Genomic DNA, 19,115 nt, shown 5'->3' with positions numbered 1-19,115 from the left:
ATTATTGAATGCAAACTCTTTTTGAAAACGCATATAGTACTTAACCTTGTAATGATCCTGTTGTTGATGATTCGTACACGATGGTTTTGTACGGGGCATCACATATATTATTAATATAAATAAGCAATAACAGATATAAATAATAAAAATACTGGTTTGATTACCATTATATGTTCATTATATGTTTTAATATATATAAAACTGTTTTTTTGTGAGTTTTCATAGTTCCCTTTTTATCTATATTTTGGGCTGAGAATACATGCGCTACTTTTATAACTATTTTTATGAAATGAATACAAATACTAAAACTGATTTTTCATGAGTTTTCATAGTTCCCTTTTTATCTATATTTTTGGGCTGAGAATACATGCGCTACTTTTATAACTGTTTTTATGAAATGAATACAAATACTAAAACTGATTTTTCGTGAGTTTTCATAGTTCCCTTTTTATCTATATTTTGGGCTGAGAATACATGCTCTACTTTTATAACTGTTTTTATGAAATGAATACAAATACTAAAACTGATTTTTCGTGAGTTTATTTGATTCCCTTTTACTCTTTACATTTTTGAGCTGAGAATACATGCACAATTTTTATAACTATTTTATATGCTAGACACAAGTACCAACTTTAAACTATGCTATACCCAACTATGTCCGACTAAGTTCCTAACCGACAAGTATAAACACAACTTGTCTTTGGGGCAAACTATGAACAACTTTTGGATCTACGTGATCTACTAATTGGTTCCTGCGAGACCAAGCTTATGAACAACTTTTGGATCTGCGTGATCTACTAATTGGTCCATGTGAGACCAAGCTTATAAACAACTTTTGGATCTGCGTGATCTACTAATTGGTTCTTGTGAGACAAGCTTATGAATAACTTTTGGGTCTGCGTGATCTTCTTTTTGGTCCCTGCGAGACCAACTTCATGAACAACTTTTGGATCTGCGAGATCTACTAATTGGTCCCTGCGAGGCCAAGCTTATGAACAAAAATCTTGTGGTCTAACACTATTACTGAAATCATTATTTATGACAAACCTATGAACTCACTCAACCTTTGTGTTGACACTTTAAGCATGTTTATTCTCAGGTACTTAAATATTGCTTCCGCTGTATATCTGCTACTTTGATGATGATTGCTTGCCATGCTTGGAGTCATGCATTTCATATCATATCAATTAAAGACATTTAATGCATTGTTCATTAAATACAATGTAATCTATTTATCTTCCGCTGCAAAACTCAATAAAACGTCTCATATAGGGTAGTTCTCGTTTATACAATTGTGATTTGATATATTTAATGACGTTATTCTTCCAGGCCCTATCTGGAGGACGTCACAAATAATGAGTAATTTGTTACGTATTTTATAGTTTCGTTAATGATTTTTTAAATTATGTAATTTCAATTAATGTAATTCACGTTTAGTTGTAATGATAGATTGATATTTCATAAAATATAGCCGTTTATTATAATAATTCCTAAAAACGATTACATTATTTCTTATAAATAGAAAAACAACTTAGTTCCTAAAAATGATTACATTAATTCCTGACGGCTATTTTCAACAAACACATTCATCAATCTTCGTAATCGCGAATATCGTATTGCTGCCACGGCTGAGATTCAGGAGCAGCTTCATCTTCACTTGCAGAAATGGAGTAGCTTTCATCAATCAATTCGGTGTAAATGTTAATTGGTTGGTTACGTAACAAGGCTCGCCCAATCGCACCAAACCAATCGTGATCTTCTTCTAGTAGCGAGGCACGAGCGTTGGGTTTTTTGAAAAACCAGATTTGTTTAGTGAGGTAGATTATGTCTCGCTGTAGCAACTCAAGCAACCATATATAACTTGGACACTTACAAAAATCCATGTAATAATCTCGTGTTTCACACTCGTTATAATTCATCATTTCGCGATCAAAATTCACCTCCGTAGTGAACTTTAACAACAACATTCAACTGGCTCATTTTGAAGTGTGTGTGTTTATAGTTTGAGAGTTTTAGAAGAGATGAAGTGCGTGTTTATGATTTGAGAAGAGTGGTTGTATATATAGGGGTAAAAAAACTAGCCGTTTAAAAAAAAACAAAAAACGGTTATAAATATAGCCGTTAGAATTTTAAAATATTTTTAAAAAATAAATATAATCATATAATAATATAAATAAAATTAAATAAAACAGAAAAAAGAAAAATAAAATGTCACCTCAGCATTCCACTAAAAGTAACACCAGAAAAGTAACACCACCACTACTCCACTCAGAAAAGTAACACGTCCTACTCAGCAAAAAAGTGCAAAAAGGCAAGTGGCACCAAAAGTGACACCGGTCACCATTACGAATGGTCTAACAAGTATATCCATAAATCATAAATATAATAATCCGTATCTATGTATCCATCTATATCTATATAGTCATATAAAGTTCTAAAATAATGATATCATCATTAAGATAATTACTCTTCAATTTTCATAATGATGATGTCATAATTTTATATTAATTTAATTAAAAAAATAATACTAATTTTTTTATAAAAAGAAATACTAATCTCTCCTAAATTGTAAAATCTTCTATAGAACACCCAAATTTTAAAGCATATTGTACAACCTTTGTATAATAATTGTATTTTAATTCTCTAAAAAAATTTAAAGGGCATATTATTACTAATAATAATTATTATTATTAAAAATATAAATACTCAACTTTGAGCGAGCTTTATTATTATTACTTACTTTTAATAAAATAATTATAATTATTATATTATTAATATTTAAATATGGATTATTTTTTACGAAATTAATTACGTTACATATGTATGCGAAAATAAATGTCTCTGTATATTTGTAAAAACATCGACAAATTTCTTAGTCAAACGGGTCACTAAAATAAATGACTTTAGCATTTACATTCACTTAATACCTAAAACATGTCATTAAATTGTTTCGTTTAAACAAATTCGTGATTTCACAGGTCATTTCACTAGTTATTTAGATAAATCTATAAATCTATTTGAAGATAAAGTTATCCTTTTGTTTTTTTGTTTTTTGCAAAAAACAGGAATTAAATTCATAAAATTTTCGCAAAGTAGTGAAAAATTTCAAAGTACAAAAGAAACAAGTGGACTTGCACAATACTTTGTCTACTTGAAAAAGCTCACCATATATAAAAAGGCCTTACAAACTCTAGCAAATTTCACATACCTTCCAAACTGCAGCAACATTCACAATCAAGCAAATGCCAAATTAAGATTACAAGCATTACAAATAAACACTTATACAGTAGCATCCACGGATCGGTCTTCCATACATAGAATTAGAGACTCACACATATCTTCAAGCTTACTAACCACTGAAAGACTTTCATCTTTATCCGAGCAACGAAAGCGGCATAATTCGAATCCTCTCCCCAATTGAAAACCTTTTCAATTGAAAGTACTCCATGTATCTCATCTTCTTTATAAGGATCGAGATCAGAAGGATCCAATAAGACAATAAAGTATACAATTGACTTCATACAAATCCATAGAAGTCGAAATTCCCAAGTTTGGAAACTCCCACCCAAATATCCCTTCAAAGTGATATATTCGATCAATTACCAATCTCACATTGCCAACTTTGTGGAATATCGAATAATGCATTCGAATTTTGAAGTTACATCAGTTCACACCACACAGGAGAAAGATTACACGATTTAAAGCGTGACAAGTCTGAAAAAATGTTCCGATGAGGACCAGCACCAAAAGAATTAGCTATTATAATTTTCCAAATTAGCTCCTAACTCGAATGTAATTATCGACCACCATATGGGCAACAAAGTTAGATTTTTTAACCTCAAGGGGACGATGTCGAGATTATTCGTTAATGAGGTGATGGTAGTAAAGAAATAAGGCATGTGTTCTAGCCTCGCTATACAACCCTACGCCCTTTATCATTATTTCCAACTCCCCTATTGTTCCACATCGCTATCCTCAAGGCTTAGATTTATTCGGGCGTTCACTACTATCGAACATACCTTCTAAAAAGTTGTCGAATTCCTCATTTTTTTTTTCTATCATTAGGGTTTTTCTTGAGGTTTAAACGCTTACCACTGACTTTTAATTGGTTTGCTAGGAAATCGAGGAGTTTGAACAGCCTACGTTTGACCTCCAACTTCTTCATACTCAACTTCCACTTCTTCAATTAACTCTCTGGCCTTCAATTTCTTCCTTTTGTGCCCCTTTGACGGGCTATAATGAGCACTAGCAATCACCTTCTTTTTATTGAGAGGTTTGGATTTTTGAGAGTTTTTCTTATAGATTGCACAAGAAGACATTAATGAATGGCGAAGGAATGGTGTATGGTTGAGTGGGAAAAGTTTAATATGAACAATCTTTTTCAAAGAATTTGACATATATGTGAGGATGAGAACTATCACGATCGTTACCAAAAAGATAATTTAGCCTTTAAATAAAAGGGTGTATTAACAAATACCCTTAAACGTTTCATCCTGAGCAACAAACTTATCAACATGCTCTCATACTAGAAACTCTAAAGTTGCTACAAAATGAAAAGGTATGACAACTTCATTGACATTCAACATATAACAAAACTATTATAAATCAAGAAATCAATTTATAACACACAATAGACTTATCATACAAGAGAGATCAACCTTCATGTCTAAATAGACACATGACTTTGTTCAAATAATTGTTACAAACAGCTGCACCTATAGATACTAAAGGTAAGTTTAACCATAGACACTATCACCAAATACATGTGTACCATTGCTACTGACAGCAAAAATATAAATAGTCCAAACCAATTCAGATACTGCAAACCAATTCGGATACAAACTGTCAAACTCAATGGTGTCAAAAATTATGGAATTTGAAAAATTATACGTCTACTAAGCCGACAACAGGACATGACAGAGATTGCTCATGAAACTTACCTTGCCACATGTTTACATATTTCCACAGTCTGAAAAACTTTCTTATGTGACTGGTAATAATATTGATTTACAAAACTCAAATGTATCTAAAAAACTATATAAGACATTCATGTACAACATAACTTTGGCAACAATCCACTCATACATAAAAGGGTTGAAATATCAAAATAATAGTTGGTTATCTTATTTACAACCATATGGATAGAATGAATTGTAACATCAGTTCGACCATATTCATCTTATAGTGGTTCTTAAACAAAAGGAGGAATACTAACATATCTGTAAAACATGAAGATAAGAGAATGAGTTGAGAATATTTGGCAATCCCTCATGCATGAAAATGCAATCAAAATATCACATACATAAATTCTAAGAAAATTTGTGGTTTAGGTTCTAATGTGGCCTGTGTTGCTCATTCTAATTGCTTGGTTCATGGTTCCGCCCCTGTGTTTGGTTTGGCATCTAATGAGGTTCAGTTTGCAATTAACAACATGAGAGTGTGTTCATGATGATAAATTTAGTTTTTTTTTTTAAAAAAATATATGTGTGTTGACGATTCATGCAGTACTCTATTTAAGAGACGCATGGGTGAAATTTCACTCAAAACTCCATCAATAACCTCGGGCTTAGGTTCTAGTAAGAATGAAGCACCTTGGGGAAAATCTAAGACGAAATCAAAGAAGAATGGTTTTGGTGGCAATACTTCTTTTGTTTTGCGCGTCAAAGACGGTGATCCTGAGTTTGGGAGCAATTGAGTGTTCCAGTGGGTTATTTCTTTGTATCGTTGATTGGTCCGTTTACGGTTGAAGACAAATTAGTGGGGTCCGCCTCTTTCTGGTAGCAATACTTCTTTTGTTTTGCGCGTCAAAGACGGTGATCCTGAGTTTGGGAGCAATTGAGTGTTCCAGTGGGTTATTTCTATGTATCGTTGATTGGTCCGTTTACGGTTGAAGACAAATTAGTGGGGTCCGCCTCTTTCTGCTCGCCTAAAGTTTATTCATTCTCGACCCGATCAAAAATGTCTGTTAGATTTGTGAAGGTCGATGGAAAATTGTTCAAGCGGGGTCGAGTGGAAAGAAAGCCTCACAAGTCACTGATAAGCTCGGATGTGATTGAGTTGGTTTGCTTCAATTGTGTTTTAAGTGATCGTTTGGTCTGCTGTGGTTCATTTGTTGGCTTGTTTGAGATGGTTATTTTTTTTCTTCAATTTATTGTGCTTTTATGTCTTTATTTTGATTTAGTTTCGGTGTTGTGTGTTTTGTTTAAGAGATGCACGTCTAGTTCTTTGTTTGATATGTAGTTTTTTTTTTTTTTTGTTTATCCAGATTTATTCTAGTTGTTTGTGTAGTGTTGTGCTTGTCAGTGGTTCGGTTGCTCCGCTCCGACTCCACTCATCCTTAGTTAAGCTTTTTGGCTAGGTTGCTCTAGGTTTGTTTACTTTTGTTGCGAGACTCGCTAGAAATCCTTTATATTTTGATATGGTCTTTCATCGGTCAATAGATTTATATAAATTTTGAGTTTTATTGCCGGAATAAAATAGTACTTTCTTAATCTCAATTCTGCTGTCTACTATTCCTTTTAAGCATTTCCCAAATTAATTTTCTACTTTCATAAATGTAGAAAAATAATGTGGTAAAGTTGTTTTGTGCCACTACTTTATACATGTAAACAAAAAGATAGATAAAAGTAAGTGATAAAACTTAAAAAAAAAAAAAAAAAAAAGTAGTTTTTAAACTCTATGTTTTTTTTTTTTAAATAGATTTGACACTAAACAATTTTTGCAAGGAGTAACAAACATTTTTAGAACATAGAAAGGGTTGGGTTTTCATAAAAACGGAGAGGGTTTAATTTTCGAACCATCCCTTAACTAGCACAAAAAAGGCGCCGCTAGCTCCACAGTTCACGAGTATATTTAAAAACAACCACCACCGTTTCACCGGCGCCGCCACTTTCCTCCGCCACAGTCCTATCACCCCATATCTTGTAGCTCAGGTATCTCCATTTCTTCGTGCCATCACTTCAATCCATATATCTATTGACTTTTTTTCCAGTTTAAGTTTATCCAACTCTCATGTGTGTATATTTAGGGTTTTATAATGGAGTCAACAAATATCAGAGATGTATTGACATGCTTCAGCCCATCATTTGAATTCCTTGCTATTAGCTCCGGTGACGGCCGAATTAAGGTTTTATTTTTTTATATTTTATTTCTGTTCTATTAGCTAAATATCTTAATTAATTAATTAATTATAATAATAATAATATAGTTTATAAATGGTTTAGCAGTTCATTAATTTTCCATACTGTGTAAAATTTATTATCTGGTGTTAATTGTGAGATGTATTTCATTATGCATTTTAGATTTGGGACACAATTAAGGGCCATATACAGACAGACTTTGCGAATATTGCGTCCACAGATGAAACAGACTTTTTCGCTAAACCGAAAGGTGGACACTTGTCGGTTGATTATACTTGTATGAAGTGGTTGAGCATGGAGAAGAAGGTTTACTTTTTTCTTTATGTTGTTATAATTATAAACGAAATGCATGCTTTGTTTGCTACAGAAAGTAAGGTATGGTTAATATGTTATTGGCTAACTGGAGTGTTTTTTGATTAGAAAAAAAGGAAGCAGCGAAATTCGTTGCTGATATTAGGAACCGGAGGTGGTGATGTATTGGCGTTGGATGTATCTGTTGGTCAATCAAAGTGGAGGGTTAGTGATTGCCATCCTGGGTGAGTCTCGGTTTCATTCTTTGGCGGATATCATTCGTTGCTTTTTTATCCATTATATCAAGAGGTAAATAAAATAACTAAATTTGTAAAGATGAATTGAACTCAAGGATTCTAATTTGTCAAAACCAAACTTAATGTCATAAAGATGATATTTGTAACTGGGTGGTCGCCATAGGATTAGTCAGCTTACAAAGCGGGTCGGATACCGAGGTTAATTGAAAAAGAGACGGTATATGTATTTTAATCTTGATGGGAATCAACTAGTTGCAATTTAAGTATCTCGTTGTGTGTTTATTTTGGCTAAAACGTGCAGGGGTGTCACTGCTATATCATCTCCTGCAGTTGGATCGTATGTGTATACTGCTGGTGCTGATGGGATGGTATGTGAACTTGATTCCATGACAGGGAACTTGTTGCGCAAGTTTAAAGCCTCTTCAAAAGCCGTATCTTCGATGTCTGTTTCATCAGGTATACTACATCTTTTATAACGACTTTGCTATTTGTATAAGGGCTATGGCTATATATGTATGTATGAATGAATGAATGAATGAATGCATGTATGTATGTTTAAATGAATGTTTTGTATGTACGTTTATGTGTTTATTTATGTCTATCGCTCCGCTCTTGCTTTTCTCTTGAGAGCCGTGTACCACACTCATGTACATATTGTTATTTATTTATTTATTTTGTTTTTTTTTACTGTTGGCCGGAGGTCCTCTAGGAAGCAATCTCTCTCTCCTCGAGTAGAGAGAGGGAGGACTTTCTCTTCCCGTGGGTGGAGAATTCTTTCTCGACACGTGGGTGGAGAAACGACCTTTTTCTATTCTAGAGTAGATGAAGGATTGTCTACATCTCACTTCCCCCATACCTCGCAAGTGAGGGATTGGGTTTTGTTGTTGATGTTTTTGTGGTTGCTCATAAACGGTTAAAAACTCGACGTCATTTTTTAAATCCACAATTTAACAGTTACCGCGTGACAGGTTCTCGGTTTCTTGATGGAAGTTAGTAAGAGCTACAAATAGAAAAATCCCTTTTATAATCCACTCTGAACCTTTGGAGAGAGTGTGTTTATTTTAGGGTTAATTTTGTATTGTCTTAATAAATTTCATTCATATGGTTCTTGTGGCTTAGTTTTTTTTGGAGAGTTTGTGTTAATTTGCGTTTATAATCCCTAACATCAGATGGGAAGCATATAGCAACTGCGGCTGCTCAATTAAAGATCTTCAACTGTTCAGACCTTAAAAAGATGCAAAAGTTTTCTGGACATCCTGTAAGTTCATAAACTTATATTTATCCCTTGCTAAAATTTGAACATATAAATAAATGCCTTTCTGTTGTAATTTTTCTAAATCACTAATTTTTTAATAGGGTTCTGTTCGGTGTATGACCTTCTCCGATAACGGTAAATACGTACTTTCATCTGCTGTTGGAGAACGATACGTTGCGGTTTGGGAAATAGACGGCAGCAAAAAGAAGTCAGCTTGTTGCGTACTTGCGATGGACCATCCTGCTATCTTTATTGATAGCAAGTCGTACGGTGTAGATAATTCAGGTCTATCTGTGCTCGCCATTTCAGAAATGGGTGTTTGTTACTTTTGGACTGGAACAGATATTGAGGAATTACACAAGTCAAAATCAACAAAAGTCATGGTATCCGTAGACGATGATTTATCCAAGAATTACAAGGGTGCTGTCCCCACTATATTCTCTGCAAAATTACAGAATTTCTCAAAACCTGCAACCGGGCATGCTTTTCTTGCCCATGGACTGCTAATAAAACCGACGTTTGAGAAAATCTCAATACAGTGTGGCACAGATGCAAAACTAACAAGCTCCATGGACGGGATTCTCTTACCTTTGACCCAATTTCAAAAGTCAAAGAAAGGGTTAGACAAGCAGAATCACGGTAAGTGGTTGTTTTCATTATCACAATAACCAAGTTTGTAAAAGTCGCGAGTCGGGGACGAGTCGGTCGGGACCTTGGAGGGACGTCAGGCACGAGTCGAGCATTGACCATTGTTGACTTTTAGTATTAAATAATTTGAACATATATATACAACAACAATAACTAATCTCGTATGGGGGAGGTAAATTAAACATATGTATATGTTACACGTAAGATATTAAACATTAAACATAGATATATGACACAAAATCTAATTTTAAAAAGTACAAATTTTTTTTATGCAACGTTGACTCTGACTGACTTAGACCCGACTCAGCTGACTCAGCCCGACTTTGACCCGTTTTTAGCGTTGAATGACTTTTAAGGCGTTTTTGGGCAAGTCGGGACATGCTAGTCCCCAAACCGACGCGTCTGCTGAATTTTACAACAGTAATACGTGTGCTACCCTTTGCTATCTGTGTATCATATAATAACAACCTTGTAATTTAATTTCAACAGTTACAGCTTTAGACCGTGCAAATACTGAAGGCGCGTTACTACCCGTTCCCAGTATTCATAATCTTTCTGATGCCAAAAGCCAAGATATGCCTTCAACTAAAGGTATCATATTTTATATTTATTGCAAATACTATTTGTAGCTATAATTATGACATATTTTTAGTTAAATATCATTCAATTTGATGGTCAGATGATATGGAAGTGGATAGAGTAACCTTATGCCTGGAAGACCGTTTGAGAGCTGAAGGCATCCTATCAAGTTATAAGGATCTTACGTCTAATACAATTTTGCTATCTAAACTTTTAAACGGTGTCAACATTGAAGCTAATGTACCACAAAAACAGGTTTTTGGTCATTCACATATTCGGATTGTGTTTTTTTTCTTCACGTAGCCCGCTGTTTCATATTCGTATTTTTACTATATCAATATCAACAGATGAAAGCAGCTGTTTCGTCTATGACACCAGATGATGCGTCTACATTGTTTAAGTTATTGTTGGCCATGTGGCAATCAAGGTGTGTTCCTCATATTCTTAAGTGTTTTTTTTTTCTTTTTTAATTTTCTTACTTATAGATACATTGAATCGGTTATTGTTTTTAAATTAATAAAGTAGCTAAAAAAGAAAGAGTTCAAAAGTTGCCTGAAGTTTTTTTTATTGCAATATCTTAAAAAATCCAGTTTCTTAACACATTAGATTTTATCGAAATGATGTGATTTGTAATCCTGATTGTTCCACTAAGTTAAAACACTAATATTAAATACTAGTAAGTTTTGGGCTAATATTACCCTGAGCCTGTTTTAACACATTTCCTGACCCATTTGCCACCTCCTAATATTCAACTTACCCGAAACCCGAATGAACATTTACGTTTTAAATGAACACAGTGTTCTAATCTATTTGAGACATTCTGTTACAGATCGATAAATGGAGAATACGTTCTTCCATGGGTTTGTTGCTTATTAGTGCATCATGGCAACTACCTCAAATCTGAAGACCAAACATCACAACTAATCGATTCCTTGTATAAGGTACAATTATTTATTTATTTATGCCTTATTACAATGCATTGTTATGAATTATATTTGTTGGCCTAATATATTTTTATAATCTATTGCAGCTTACGAAGTCAAAAGGAGATGGTATTCAGTCTTTATTGCAGTTATCAGGACGCTTTCAACTTTTGGCCGCACAGGTTTCTCTCATCAAAAGCATCATATAAAATATCTGTGTAATATGTTCATATTTTTATATTAGTAACTTGTTATCAAATTCTTTGCAGTTCAATAAGGCTGTTGACAAAAGTCAAGTTTCGAAAGACGAAGACGAAGAAAGTGAAGATGAGGATGAAGAAGATATACTTTATGACGATGAAGACGAATCGGAAAATACTAGTGATGATAATAACTAGGTCAGTTTTGGAAACACAAGCATAGGTTCTAAATGTTCTACAAATGCAATTTTGCCTTAAGAATTTGCAAGTTTGGTGTCCTAAAATTTTTGTGTCATGGTTGAGATAATAGACTTTAGATGTGTGTATTGACAGAGTCTTGTAAGCTATATTTACAGAAAATCAGAAAAATCATTGTTCTTACTAGTCCTTTCTACATTCTGTTATCTTTTGTTTCATTTAGAAACTGTGGCTGGAGCTCATTTAGAGGTGACGATTTTGACCCATTTACTTGAATTTTGACCCAAAATCTATATTAAATGCCCACAAGTTTCTAATTCATATGTATTAAATTAAATGCTTTAAAGCGATTATTGTAGTTGTATCGTTGATGTGATGATAGTTAACACCTTAGCTATGTACTGTAATATTATGGAGTATGGACGAGCTAGTGTTTTTGGACCAAAGTGTACTGGCCTGTTTTGACCCGTAGTTAAACGTGACGGGTTTGAGTCCGTCACTAGATCCTTATCGACCTCATCCTCGTCGCAAATGAGAACATATTCTTCACACTCACAAGCTAAGAATCTTGTTTTACTTAAATCACCTTTACATGTATCAAAGGATATACTTTTCCATGAATTTGAGTTTATTGTCTAAGGCTGTTTTCCATACAAATGGATGTGTTTAGAGTTTAGACAATTATACAACTATTAGGATCTTCAACCCCAAAAGGTGATGTTATGTCATCATCTATGCTGCTACTGTATACACTGGTGGCTCTAGTCTGCTATAGTATGCGTGCAATAAAGATGAGCCCATGGCCCTAGTCTACTATGTTGTGTGTATAGATGTATAGTTGTGTGATTGTAGTGTGTGTAACGTAGCGTTGTGAGGTTGTGGGCGGTGGCTCATGACGGATGTGTTGATGTGGTCAAGGTTGAATAAGTCGTGAGACAGAGACGAGACGGTCGGGACCTGTGTGGGACTAGTTGGTCGAGACGGGGTCCAGATGGTCGTTGATCAACGTTGAGTTATACACAAAAAAGAAGCCTTTATCATATTCTTCTTTGACTTTCGTTGACTCTGACCGACTTTGACTTTCTCGGGATGTCTCGACCGACTTTGACCGACATTTTAACCGACTTTGACAAAGTCGGAAACAAGTCTGGGAGGTCTCCTAGCCACCACGACCTACTTTTGCAAAACTGGCCATGGTTGATGGATGATACCACCATATAAATCGACACCCTTTGGTATTTGTGGTTTAGTATCAAGGTTAATCTATTGTAATACTACATAAGTACATACGACTTGAGTGTATCAGTTATAAACTGTATGCGAGTTTTTCTGTATGGTTTTCATTTTCCAGTGAGAAAAACACATTAATAATTTATTTTTGTCAGCCATGACTCATGATTTGTACCTTTTACCAAAGTATATTATTCGTAATTGGTTATAAATTTATGTACAATTTTAAATGTAGCATTAAGAGCTACGTTTAAGCGTTTTTTGTCAAGTGTTAATTGTTCATATTATTTTACATACTTGAATTTATAGGTTAATTTATTTATTGAAATATGTATTTTTATGTTGAAAATATTAACTTTGTAATTAATGGTTAACTTAAAGGTTATCCTTATTATTACTTCTTTAAGGTTTTATTTATATGGCATAATAGGCCACCAAGTTCCGAATACCATAAAATAAGGATTAAATATAGCATATCAAACTACTCGGAGTGCTATACTATGGATGACATGTAAATCATACGAAGTATCATTTCATTTTAAATTTTCATTTTATTTCTTTTTTTGAAAGGCAAATATTATTAAACCAAAACAGAAAGTCAGAAATAAAGATTAAATATAGCATTTCATTTCATTTCATTTTATTTCTTTAAAATTAAAATAAAACAGAAAGTCAGAAAACACAATACGGTAATCCAACAACCATATTAACTAACTAATTGGAGTAATGCTTAATAATGCCATGTTCATATTCTCTATAGGGGCGTGTACGAACCGATTTGAATATTGATAATTTAAATAAATATGGATTAACATAACTAATACATTTTAAGGGTTTGGAGCAAGTTAGACGACTCATTCGCACGTCGAATTATATTATTAAATGCCAATCTTACAATTTGAGGAACTCCTAAATTGTTGGAATAGGTTTACAACCAAATGACATTGACGTTGGTGTCTCTTTACAAAAAAAATTCAATTTATAAACTTTTGGACACATTGAATGATTGTATATAATTTTTTTGGACTAAATGATGATCAAAATTAATATTATATTTGCACATAAAAATGACCCTAATATACTCTATTGGGTATAAATAAATGGTGCCACTTATCCTGATGGTGCTCGGTGCCATTGTCCACTTAGCCCACTAGCAAACACGACCCTAGATATACCTAGGGTCATTAACGAACCGAGCTTTTAATGAGCTACTCGAGTTCGAGCTCACTTATTTCGAGTTTGAGCTTTAACGAATTCGAATTCAAGCCGAGTTCGAACAAAAATATTGTTCGGTTAGTTTCACAAGCTGAGTATGGAAAAGTTGATATCCGACTCGACTCGCTCGAAAACTCGTTTAATAATCGAACGAGTAAGCGAGCTTATATGGCTCGAATAGTTCGTATGCTCAGTTATGTTTAGACGAGTCGAGCTACACGAGCCAAACTAAGCGAGCATGTCGAGCAAGCTTGTATGAAAAGTTATAATATTAATTTAAGACTTATACATATTAGTACTAAATTTATAACTAGAGTATGTAACTAGAAAGTTAAACTTTAACTAGTAAAATATAAATGTTAATTATATGAAACAATCAACGCTTGAGTCTTATATTTATAAACACCTTCTTGGTATCATTTTTTTTCTCACATTCAACGTGGGATGAAATTCCTTTATTTACTTCATCCCACATTGAATTAAAAAAGAAAGTGAGATGAAATGAGAGAACTATAAATCTATATGTAAGGATTCCATAAATTTTAAATGTTGAAATGTGATATTTATAAATACAAGCATTACACAACTAAATCAACATTAGAAAAATTAGTTAATTTTTATTAATTATTCAAGAAATATTAGTTATCCAAAGATTTTTTATGATCATAAACGAGTTCAAACGAGTTCGAATTGAGCTTGAATTCAAGTTTGAAATAGCAGTATATAAGCGAAGGTGTCTTCCAGTATTGGAGGAATTAGATAAGCGAGGTATCGACTTGAACTCCGTCAGTTGCCTTATTTGTGATGCGGCGTTGAGTCGGTTGACCACTCGCTTGTTCTTTGCCCTCTAAATTTCGAGATATGGTCCAAGATTTACAATTGGTGGGGATTTGGTGGTGTAACAAATTTGAGTATTAGTGAATTATTCGAAGGTAATGCAAATCATGTGATGTCGGAAAAGGGTGCAAAGATATGGCAAACGGTTGAATGGACGAGTGATTACCTCATTTGAAAAAGTCGTAATCAAAAGGTTGTGTTGGACTAGTCCGGTAGCCCTTAGCGGGATTCAAGTGTTAAGCTACAATTGAATTGCGAAAAGGTGCAAGTCGAAACAAATAGATTGGGATAGTTGGTCACATAATTCACATTCTTAGTGTGAAGTTTGTTATCATCTAGTGTGAAGTTTTTTTTTTTTTTTTTTTTTTTTTTTTTTTTAAAAGGCAAATTCACCCACTTTACACGAATATTTACAATAATTCACGAAATGTGTTCACAACGAGACTTGAACCCTCAACCTCTTGATTAACAGGGTCATCACGATACCGTCAGACCAATTACCATTTGGTCTTCTAGTGTGAAGTTTGTCAATTGGTTACTATCTTAGCAACAATAGACAATGTACATACAGGCTGTGAGATTTTGAGATGTTGTGAGGGGCTTGGCAATTGTTAAGGCCTCTTTCTTGTGTAACTTTTGTTGAGTTTAATATATAAGTTATGCTTTAAAAAAAGTATTTATTTATAAAAGCGAATCGTTAATTTGATATATTTTGAAAAGAGCGCAGACAATTATATTGAGAGGGAGAGAGTAGTAGAGTAGTGTAGTATTGCAAAAATCTAATATAACTAATAACTACGGAGTAATAACTAATGTTTGTTTAATCAATCGTCAAGAAAAAGAAAACATTTGGTCAAACTTGCATAAAGTTTTGCCATGTAGTCCCTACAACTTATGAACCGTTGCAATTCCATCCTAAAGTATTGATTAGAAGTGTGTTGGTGCATTGTATGTTTCATCATATTTGTTGACGAGCATTAAATGTTTTTATTGTTGGAAAGATGCACTATTTATTGTAGTTTTATTTTGCAAATATGTTACACATATAATGTCCATCATAAGAAACTTCACTCTTGTTTACTTTTAAGATCGTACAATTGTTAAACACGTATAAAAGTGTAATTATTAAAATTTCGTACGAGGTAGATAATTGAAATCATCTAACAATTAACGATGTCACTCACTTATACCATTTATACGATCACTGGTCTTGTTATTATAAATTAATATATTGATGAGTAGTTGGTAAAACAATCACTATCTTTTCTACATAATACGTTGATACATTAATCTTAAATAATTAAGAACCAAAGAAAATTTTTTATTAGACCAATCTCAACCATGAAATTCTTTTATTCCGGAACGCAGCTATATCAGCGCTGCATCAACATTTTCTCTCAATTTCCTCTCCATCACATGGTCATCGCATACAACTTTCAATCATGACATACTTCTTCCTAATCACACCCTCACCTTTATTATTTTATATTTAAATTTGTGACGATCACTCCAAATCCATATGGACAATACGTCATTCATTGATTTCATTGCGAGGTATTTGACCTCTATATGATACGTTTTGTAAACATTGCATTCTTTTGAAAAGGCACACCATAAATGAATATTTAAATCAAAGGTTTTCAACATCTGATGATTTCTACATATAGACAATCACTGTAAATAATAGTTTACAATAGTACTTCCGTTGACAGTACAGTCAAAATAAGATACATGGTGATGATTTGGTGAATGCAACGTTTCCTTGAAAAATATGCCATGTATGACTCCATGCACATAGCTTGTCTAACATATAAGCAAACAGCGGAAGACTTCTAGAAACCTGAGAATAAACATGCTTCAAGTGTCAACACAAAGGTTGGTGAGTTCATAGTTTTAATATTACACATAATCCGTATATCAATGTGGATTACAAAAGTTCAGTTGTTTTATTCAAAACGTTTATCAATAGGTTTTACATAAAAGGTGGATCACAAGATTTCAGTTGTTTCATCCGAAACGTTTATTAATCGGTTCTACAAAATTGAGCACCCTGGTAACTAAACTTTAATGCTTATATAATTTGTACCCTTTGTATAATCATCTTAATAATACACGCAAACCAACGTGTACGCTTCTCAAATAGCATACGTCCGTTAAAAGGCTAGTGCTCTAGCTCGGACGGGGATATCAAGCCCTATGGATCCATATACTACTACTCGCGCCCACCAGTTCTTATAACTGGCAGTTACTAGTTACCAAAGCTAAGGGATTTTCGGTTCAAACTCGGTGTAGAATTTAGTATGTACTTGTATCCATTGCGTTTAAAATAAAGTGCATGTATTCTCAGCCCAAAAATATAGATTGCAAAAGCAATTAAAAAGGGAGCAAATGAAACTCACGCATATAAATATTGTATATCGGTTAATAAAGCATTTGCATGTATTCTCAGCCCAAAAATGTAGAGAGTAAAAGGGATCTTATGAAACTCACACAAAATCAGTTTTAGTATTTGTATCCATTTGGTAAAACAGTTTATAAAACTGCGCATGTAAATCTGGTATTTTCAGTATTTATAAACAGTCGCATGTATTCTCAGCCCAAAAATATATTGAGTAAAAGGGATCATATGAAACTCACTGTTTAATATTGATATACAATATTGTAGGAAAGCACGTAGACGCATCGGAGATGATAAACACGAGGTTTGCTTCACAAAAATACCCCCGAACATTACCCATAACCTCCTTGGTAATAACCCATATTTTCCTTAGCTCTAGCTCGCTCGGAAACTCGTTTTGAAAGTGACACGCTCAAGACCTCGTCGTAGTATTTTATGTATAATATTAATACTACTAATAATAATAATAAGATTAATAATAATATTAATCTTAATAATAACAATAATAATAATAATAATAATAATAATAATAATAATAATAATAATAATAATAATAATAATAATAATAATAAATACGGAGTAATATATGTGTGTGTGTTTTTTTTTTCTTTCTTTACTCGGCAGAAAATGTTGCAATTTATAGAACCTGGCCTGAAATCTGGAGTCATGCGACTCGCATGGAAATGGCCTTCTGGCCATGCGACTCGCATGAGGACCAGGGACAGCTCACATTGTTTTGGCTCCTAGCTTGTCGACATAATATAAAATAAATATAAATATATAAATAATTAATATAATTATTTATATATTATATTTTATTCTTGTGCATAGTAGACTAGATATTTTTGGTCCGTTGCGTCGGGCGTTTCTTCTTGACTCGGGTCCCGGTTCCGGATTTTCAAACGCATTTTCGTACGCTTAGAAAACTAGCATTTTACGTTTTGTAACACGTACACTTGTCAAAATATAGACTTAGATTATCCCTAAATTATACCTCTCAAAATATAACTTATACATTTGAGTGTTTTGGTCATTTACTTCTATAAATCATCGTCTCACTATTTTTTTGAAATACATTTTAAAATAGTGTTTACTGTAGCAAAGTTACTGTAGCAAAGTCAATTTTTACTGTAGCAATTCACTGTAGCAAAGTCAATTTCACTGTAGCAAATAGTGATTTTCGAAAACACTGTAGCATTTTGGGTACTGTAGCAATTTGAAAATGTTACTATCGTTTACTAAATAACTTGAAATTATATATATGTATATATATTTTTTTTAATATACATAAATCAGTTTTTAAATACACATTGGAAGTTATTTATAAATAAATTTTAATAATAAATATTTCAACTTATCATATATATTCAAATAGATATTTAAACCAATAAATTTCATGTACGGTATCAAATAATTAATACATTATTACATTTTCAAGTTATAGTATATATGTATCTATTTACATATAATTGTTCGCGAATCGTCGAAAATAACCGAAGGGTATTTAAATATATAAAAGTAGTTCAAAAATTTTGAGATTCAGTTTTACAGACTTTGCTTATCGTGTCGAAAATGTTAATCATACAAAGATTAAGTTTAAATTTGGTCAAAAATTTTCGGGTCATCACAAAATTACATTATTTATTATTTATATACATTGTAACAACCCAAACCAAACCACGTCAAAACCCCGTTAATTTTCACAACATAAAAAAAAATTTCTGGTGCAGTTCATCCGCGCGGCGCGCCAGGTGGGCGCGCGGCGCGCCAAATCACCTGGACAGCCCGCTGTCCCCGGAAGTCAATTTAACGAAAATGTTTGACTAGTTCCCGACACATTTAGCCAAAACGCTTTTAACCGTACATTAATATATGTAAAACTAGCACATAACTAAGGTTTGAGCGAGTTTTACAAAGTGGGGCCCACACGTGCCCAAATTACCCT

General features: G+C 33.2%; 2 protein-coding genes across 2 annotated transcripts in view; both read left to right on the top strand.

The window, feature by feature from the left end:
- LOC139902036 (protein ALP1-like) overlaps positions 1-1,356 on the top strand; it is a 72,878-nt gene extending 71,522 nt beyond the window's left edge. The window contains exon 2 of the mRNA XM_071884695.1: positions 1,330-1,356. Within this exon, the coding sequence (XP_071740796.1) occupies positions 1,330-1,356 (27 nt within the window). The remainder of the gene's footprint in view (positions 1-1,329) is intronic.
- A 5,411-nt stretch (positions 1,357-6,767) lies between these two features.
- On the top strand, positions 6,768-11,674 carry LOC139898547 (uncharacterized). The gene is made up of 13 exons (XM_071881298.1): positions 6,768-6,932; positions 7,028-7,126; positions 7,302-7,445; positions 7,560-7,675; positions 7,989-8,143; positions 8,857-8,945; positions 9,044-9,581; positions 10,080-10,181; positions 10,270-10,424; positions 10,517-10,596; positions 10,999-11,110; positions 11,200-11,274; positions 11,362-11,674. The coding sequence occupies exons 2-13, from the start codon at positions 7,037-7,039 to the stop codon at positions 11,488-11,490; spliced, it is 1,785 nt and encodes a 594-aa protein (XP_071737399.1). The 5' UTR covers positions 6,768-6,932; positions 7,028-7,036; the 3' UTR covers positions 11,491-11,674.
- Positions 11,675-19,115: the final 7,441 nt, after the last annotated feature.

This window comes from Rutidosis leptorrhynchoides, chromosome 3, assembly GCF_046630445.1.
Source record: "Rutidosis leptorrhynchoides isolate AG116_Rl617_1_P2 chromosome 3, CSIRO_AGI_Rlap_v1, whole genome shotgun sequence".
In the NCBI taxonomy this organism is placed as follows: domain Eukaryota; kingdom Viridiplantae; phylum Streptophyta; class Magnoliopsida; order Asterales; family Asteraceae; genus Rutidosis; species Rutidosis leptorrhynchoides.
Note: the sequence above shows the minus strand (reverse complement) of the source record. Positions and strands in the feature narration are given on the sequence as shown.

Excerpts from the sequence above, each read along its gene's own strand:
- LOC139898547 (XM_071881298.1), top strand. The coding sequence starts at position 7,037 with ATGGAGTCAACAAATATCAGAGATGTATTGACATGCTTCAGCCCATCA. Across the intron at positions 7,446-7,559 it reads GGTTGAGCATGGAGAAGAAG|AAAAAAAGGAAGCAGCGAAA; the intron begins GTTTACTTTTTT and ends TTTTTTGATTAG. Across the intron at positions 9,582-10,079 it reads GTTAGACAAGCAGAATCACG|TTACAGCTTTAGACCGTGCA; the intron begins GTAAGTGGTTGT and ends TAATTTCAACAG.